Genomic DNA, 7,544 nt, shown 5'->3' with positions numbered 1-7,544 from the left:
CTCAACGTCTCCTGGCTGCAAAACCAATGCTAAAACCAAGCATCAAAAGAAAAAAAAATCCATAACATTCAGCGAGATTCTTCTTCTATGATAAATGTCATGCATTCTCATAATTATAGCCCTGATATTGCAGCCAGAATGCTTTGATAAGATGTTCCAGAGAAGCCTGAAAACAAAAATGTACAAACACGTCAGATTGAAGAAAACAGTGACGCTTGTGAACTGTTTTCTTTTAAAATGCTTGTATTTTGTGTGTATATAAACATGGAGACTATAAAGTGCTCTTCTGATGGGAGTGACTTTCCCAGGGACAGTTCCATCTGCTTTGGATCTTCTCCCTGCCCCTCCTGGCGTCTTTTGCAGAGATGTTACAGAGGCTCAGCTCCCCCATCCTCGCTGCCAGGGGCATCGTAGCTTGTGCAGGGGTCCCAGCAGCTGCAGTATCTCCTCTGAATGGCAAACACAAGTTGTTAATAAATATATGTGTTTTTTTTTAGCATGAGTCAGAGTGCATCCAACATTACGGCAATATGTATCAAACAGAGAGTCTAGAAACTTTAGTAACGCCATCTTGCCTGAGAACTGTTCAATATTCTCTTCCCAAAGGCCTGAGTTTCATATAGTAAATGTCTTATATATTTCATGTAAAGCCCCACTGCAGCTTAGGAACAGACAGGGTTTAATTATCAAAATATTTCAGCTATAAAACTTCTTTTACAGCTCCATATAACTCCTCCTATTGCTCCATATAACCACAACCTATAACGATTTCTATTAATCCATATTACCCTTCCCTAAACTCCTAGTGATCCATATTACCCCTCCCTATAACATAACTCCTATTGATTCATATAACCCCTCCCTACAACTCCTATTGCTCCATATAACCTCTCCCCATAACGCCTCCTGTGGCTCCATGTAACCACACAGTGGCAAATAGTCTATAGGTACATTAAAAAGGCCCTTTTAGTGCCTGCAGTTTGTGGAGATACATTAAGACTTTGATATCCCAGCGTTTGGGGACGCTGCAGATCACAGAAGTCCTGTGAAACATGTCCCTGCCAGTGACTGGATTACACGTGCGGGACCACCTGCCACGCGATCTGACAACTCAAGCACCAGAGAGACAGGATATAAAGGAGCTGCAAACGCAAGAGCAAAACAAATGAATGGAAATGGCCTAATTAGTGTTATTAATTAAACAGCGAGCAGTCCCCTGCTTGTCTGAAGGGATCATTAGTGCAGCGGCTGAGAGACTGCATGGTTTGCACCACTCCCAAGTCTCTCATGAAAAGCGGCAGTGTTTGTTACACTCTTCTCTCCGCTCAGAAGAACCTGATAGATGCTGTATATCAAAATGCAGAAAGTAATGTTTGGACGTTACATTCACACTACTCAATAAACGGGAAATAACTTCCCCATTTTGGGAAGACTTGCATCCCATTCATCTGAATGGAGTTGGTCTTTTCTTTGGCACAAGGAAGCTTCTTCACGGCATATTCATTCAGGGCCTTAGGAAATAAGTTAGAATATGTGTCTCATCACTTGTGAGTGTTACATATATTCATGGAGCAATAGCAGGAGTTAACCCCTTCAGTGTCAGGATATCAGTTGTTTGATGCTTCTGTAAAAATGATTTGGCGTGAAGAAGCGCAAGAACAAATATCACATAATATACATTAGCCCTATGCAATGTAATAAAGTATATAGGATATAAAGCTTAGAATTCAAATTATTTGCCACTAATATTTCTCCAAATGCAGGAAACTTTCACAGTAGGGGAATTTTTGTATCAACGCAAAATATCACGCACGGCTCGATCATATCAAATACAAGAAGCCCTTATCTTACATCTGATGCACATCACTAGCCAGAGACAAGGGTAAAAGGGGGACGATAGACAGCACTCTGATGATGTTAAATTAATGCAATTGCAGGGTGCACGGAACCAAAGGGGACCCTTATTCCCCTGTATAATACTAACAAATCTACGTAAGTACCAGCACTCACTGTCTAATAGCCTGTGGTCTGCTCCTTGTGCTCGTGTGGAGTGCTGAGGGACTCAGCACTCCACATGAGCACAAGGAGCAGACCACAGGCTATTAGACAGTGAGTGCTGGTACTTACGTAGATTTACTAGCCAGAGACAGTTACTCCACTTCACACCTGGTGGGCTTTAGGACACAGATTACAGGGGGGGAGTGTGGGGGGGAATTATGATTTATTCCCATTATAGTATGTATATCATGTAACTCATCCTATTGACATTCTCCAAATCACAAGCTGGCGCACACTGGTAAGAAGTTTCTTGATAACACAAAATAAAATGTCTTCGTTTTGTTCCAAAATTGCCCTTGTACACAGATCCAATTGTATGTATTTGGGATTTTAAAAGGCAAAGTAATGGTGGTTTGTACGCAGAAAATAAACTAATACAGAGTAACTACTATCGGAGCCTGATAAAAACCCTGCACACAAATGCTTACAATACCATTTTGGTCCCGGATTTTTGGTCCCAGGGTTACTGTGGTGCTACTCAAGAGCCGGCGTCACCAGTGTCAGAGGTCAGAGCCTTAATAACAAGGCGGCCTTGCGAGTTCATGTGAAAGTAATCCCTATAAACGCAGCTGCATGTAGGGCTGAGCACGTTAACTCTGCTTGGCAGGGTGTCAGAACCACATAATCTTACCCCTGAGCCCTTTCCCAAAAGTCATAAGATAATGCTCAGTAGGAAGCAAGGCAGGGAGTCGGAAGAGGGGAGGATGAGGAATATAACATGGGTAGAGGCTGTACAGAGTTTACTCTGGTAGGTATGAACATAAGAGCCTATGTATGAAGGCAGTTTTGGAGCAACATTGACACTAAGGCCCCTGTTCAATATGCTGAGAAGATGTCTTCTCCGTGCAGGAGAACATTTTATTCCCATTCATTTCTACAGTGATAATCTCTTATCCAGCATTGGAAAAATGCTTCAAATCATATATACTAAGGACCTATATTGTGACCTGGGACCAGCAGCTTTTGATTTCACAAAATATTTTAATAGGATGAATTAAATTCTGCATCTCTGTGTGTCATACTTCTACATTTTTTCTGCTGGAAAATTCCCTGGGTAAAAATCTGTGTCAAAAAGTGACGCGATACTGTTCATACATTTGACAAGTAGAAAATGGCACAGTGCTTCAAAGCAAACTTTTCTTTGTGTTGACCCCAAACGGTTTCATTCAGACTGACAGGAAATCTGACAGACCAAGAAAAGTCTGCAGAATATTCAGAATGAAAGCTAAAATGTTCCTATTTGACCCTCTATTTGGGAGCTATGATGTGTATCACACAGTCTATTAACATTTTCCTGGAACCAGGGTCACGAATGATGTATGAATGATTCCAGTAAGCTCAACTCATGTCCTCCCTCTTCCAAAGCATGACAAGTCCTTAATGTCTTTCTTAATTTTATTGCTGGATTAGAAAACACAGGAACTTGTAGGTGTGGTGTAGGCAGAGAGTGCTTCTCTATGTGGGATGCTTCTATGGGGTTAGACTATGGTAAGAGAGAAAGGCCTTACCAGGGGTGGATGCAGACAGGTCTGGACTCACTGTAATCTAGGGTGGAAAAGGAAGTGAGGGGCAGGGGTCACACTAAAGGTTGAGTGGGACTGCACTAACTGTCAGCAAAGGACAGGGGAGAACATGGGAAAGTCCATTAATTGGGAGGACTGGAGAAGCTGCAGTAGCAGTTCACTGATTACGTGCTCAGGGGCAAGAAATGTTACACAGGCACAGTGTGTGTATGTGGAACCAATGCCTGCAGCTGAACTTAACGAGCTGACAAGCAGAAGGGGGGTCGGGCAGGAATGTGATTCTTGTTCCATGACAAACATTTTGCAGCAGGTCAGTAATTCGCTACTACTAGCATTGGAGTGAAATGTAGTGTTTATCAAGTTTCATACATCTGACACAATTATACACATATCAAGAAATTCCTCCTCTAATAACTTCCTCCTCTAATAGCTGTGATAACAAGGCTGGGAATCACTGCAGGTGATCATTGCAGTTAGGTAGAAGCTTTCTTGGTTGGAAGAAGTGGGTTGCATATTGTTCAGCTGTAAGACTTCCCAGCATAACTTTGAAAAACTTGTCAACCCCTCTTAAAATATAACTGAGGGTGTTACAGGGCCCAGACTTTTCACTTAATTGCAAGACTAATATATTGTACTAAACTGAAATATGATTAACTCTAACCGAGTTCACAGTGTAATGTGGAAGTCTGATGCACTGAGAGATAAAGTGATATTTCCAAGGTTATTTGATCCTGGGATTCTGCTACCTCCCAGCACAGAGAGGATGAAGATGCGCTTCTCACAAGGTGGGATCCCTTTGTGTATACGTCACACTGCCTGTGACCTGCAGAACCAGAAGGGCTGGCACTTAATCCGGTCTGACCACTCTGCTGGATGCCGTTCTGGTCCTGCTCCCCTGAGGTCTGCTTCCAACACACCCACTCCTCTTTACTCAATGACGACAATCAGCCTGTACCTCTGTTCTGCGGACTTCCCTGTCGTTAGCTCCTCTTTAGCACAAAGAGCAATTAGCTGAGAGTACCTTGCCCCCTCCTAATCCAGCCTACCCAGACTTGCGCTAAACTGGTTTGATGGGAACGGTAACTGAGTGTTTGTAACAGTTACCATATGTATGGCCACACATCCCTCACACACATCCGCTTATTTTGTGATACTCCCAAGTATTATGTGTGATTATAGAATCTCCATGCAGGGCAGTGTATGTGGCTGGCATGATACAATATATATATATATACCCTGATTCTTTTTTCTGTACAATGCTTCCCATCTGTGCCTTATTTATAACCCTATATATTAAACTATTAATGGTAACCTCTCCTCCCGTTATTCCTTTCAGTGTACGTGCTGAGTAAATGGGAAACGCAACTCTGAAGAGCTTCCAATCTTATATGAGTACTGATATTTGCCCCGCTATACTACATGTCAGAGTGCTCTTCAAATCAGAACACTGATAGCTATGTTGGCCAATATGAGCTGCTGATCCCATCTCTGACTTCATACCTATTAGAGGTGAATCTCCCACCCCCACTATTTTCATGTAAGGTAAAATCTGTAATACCTACTTTCAGACCTGGATTTAGTCTTAACACTGATGCTTAAAGGCATTTCGAACACACATCTCTTATATATCCAGCTGTTTTGCTTCTTCTGGAAACCTTGCAATCAGTTTGCTTTCTAGGCAGTGTTTATGTGAAAGAGACAGGAAGAAATTAAAGAATGTACATAGATATTAGGATGGGATCTTCCATATGATGCGAGGCCATCATTTTATTCCGCGGCCAAAAAATGTAATTGCGAGTTTCTTTTTTTTTTTTTACACAGCGAATAGGGAGGGATGAATAAAAAGTACAGTTTAAACAAGCTCTATACATGGACCCCAAATATCTTCAGTATTAATCACAACCGCCCCTTCACTCCATCCAGGTTACTGATACCTCTGTATCCACTGTATCCTTGTGACTGGGCAGCCCAGCAAGGTGAACACTGGAAAGTCCACTACTTAATGAATCCCCAGTTACTGTGTAGCTGCAGACGTCAGTGTCTCTGGCGGGAGTGAGTAATCTGTAATTATCTTGGACAAGCTTTGTTTAAACCCATGCAGAGGAAGCATAGTCTCTCTCTCCCTGCTCTTGCTGTGTGCTGCAGGGATGTCTGTTACTGAAATAGCCGGGGGAGATGGGGTAAGGTGTAAGGAAGCTTGTGACAATTACCACATAATGCTCTATAAGGAAATGAAGAATGTTAGAAATGGCATGTATTATCACACTGAGTAATCATGCCAACTGTACAGGCAGAACTGCAACAGGTCAGATTCCAACCAGGATCCACTTCACTGCCAGATAGAGCAGCATATTTTTGCGTATTGACAAGCAGGTTAAGGTACTGGCATACGAGGTCGAAAAACTGCACCAAAACTACCAAGAAAAACATTCCCATAGAAACTAATCAGATTTTCTACTGTAAAACAACTAGTGCCGTATTTTTGCATCAGTGTAGCTCCAGTTTTTCAGCCGCTAGACTTTGGTCTTCTACGTTGGAATGGAATGGTAATGGGTTGATAATGGAATGGATCACAATCCCCGTTTTGATATATCTGAATCTAGATTCTGGTGAGTCAAAGGGACCTGTCTAGACACACTGGGTTACAGCTTTCCCCTAACCATAATGATGCCACCAACGGCTGGGGACAGAGAGGTTTGTGGTACCTGGGGTGTGCAGTGGGACAGCAGCTCCTGCCATCTCACGTGGGTATAGGTTGCCAGGTCCTTCAGTTTGCTTTGGTACATGATACTAGGATTCTCATGGATGTTGCTGTTGATATGTCTGTCCAACTGGACACACAACTGGTGCAGATCACCCTGCAGAGCGAGAACAGAGGTGAAAACTGGACCTTCAAGCTAGCAGAATTTCATCAAAAAACAGCAGTGTTATTAGGGCATGTTCATTCCCTCCCCCAGTAAAAAGAAATATAGCGCACTGCAGAATATTATCCATGGGAATTCATTGCTACAGTCTCCTAGCTGCAAAACGGGGACGAAACCAGCATAAAAAGTAGCAACAGATTTATCAAAAGACAAACACCTGTTACTTTTAATGGGACGCTTTTGGTTTGATAAATCTAGTACTGTTTTTTGCACTGATTTTGCCCAAGTTGTGCAGTCAGGATACTTTAGTAAATAATACACTTCTAACCTCCTGCAGTTCCAGTGTCTGTTCAATTCCTAATGGGCCTGACTCCTAGTGATCATGAGCCTCCCCAGGACAGGTCTAATGTCACAAATTATCTTTCCTGGTAAAAATGCCTGATAATAATAATAATTGACATGTGAACAGAATACTCACCCGCTTATCTGAGGGTAACATCTCTGTGCCCACTACAATATTGGCCAATGTGAGCAGAGTATGACATAGATAGTAGGCCTGAAAGGGATGAAAAAGTGAGAATGTGAGTACCTTCCATTACAGAAGCTCCAGAAAGATTTAATGTCCATTAGCAATAACATCCCAGTAACTTGCTTTTGCGTAAGACTATTTCTAACTGTGTCAAACAAGTATGGGACACCATTTCCTATACCCCAAGATAGTCCCATTTATTGGATGGTAGTTTCACTCTTTGGAAGGCAATATTACTAAGAGAAAGTCGTACACACTGGAAGGAAGTCTTATTCACCGGAAAGCAGTCCCACGCATACTTTGAGGGAAGAATTATTCATTAAAAAAATGGCGTACAAAAAATAAAAATACCACTTGTGGTGCATTTGCATGTGTCAGACAGGTCTGCAGCTCTGTCTTTCCCCATTATCACTCAACAAACAGTGCTTCCACTGCAGCAAGGGATTCTGGGTAACAGAAATGAGCACAGCGGGTCACTCTTTACTTGTCATCCACTTTAACATGGAACCCTATAAGCTTATGTCTGCCGCATTACACAGCTTTTTCAGCACAGCCTGGGTTAAAGAAGTG

General features: G+C 42.3%; 1 protein-coding gene across 1 annotated transcript; it reads right to left on the bottom strand.

Moving 5' to 3' along the window:
* Positions 1-244: 244 nt before the first annotated feature.
* FAM178B (family with sequence similarity 178 member B) lies at positions 245-7,144 on the bottom strand. Its single transcript, XM_075599018.1, has 3 exons — positions 6,924-7,144; positions 6,287-6,439; positions 245-449 (listed from the first exon to the last, which is right to left on the bottom strand). Exons 1-3 carry the CDS (start codon positions 6,942-6,944, stop codon positions 369-371), a joined length of 255 nt encoding a protein of 84 aa, XP_075455133.1. The 5' UTR covers positions 6,945-7,144; the 3' UTR covers positions 245-368.
* Between the last annotated feature and the right edge of the window lie 400 nt (positions 7,145-7,544).

Source organism: Ascaphus truei, chromosome 5 (assembly GCF_040206685.1).
Source record: "Ascaphus truei isolate aAscTru1 chromosome 5, aAscTru1.hap1, whole genome shotgun sequence".
Lineage (NCBI taxonomy): Eukaryota > Metazoa > Chordata > Amphibia > Anura > Ascaphidae > Ascaphus > Ascaphus truei.
The sequence above is the reverse complement of the archived record's forward strand: the minus strand, read 5'-3'. Positions and strand labels throughout refer to the sequence as shown.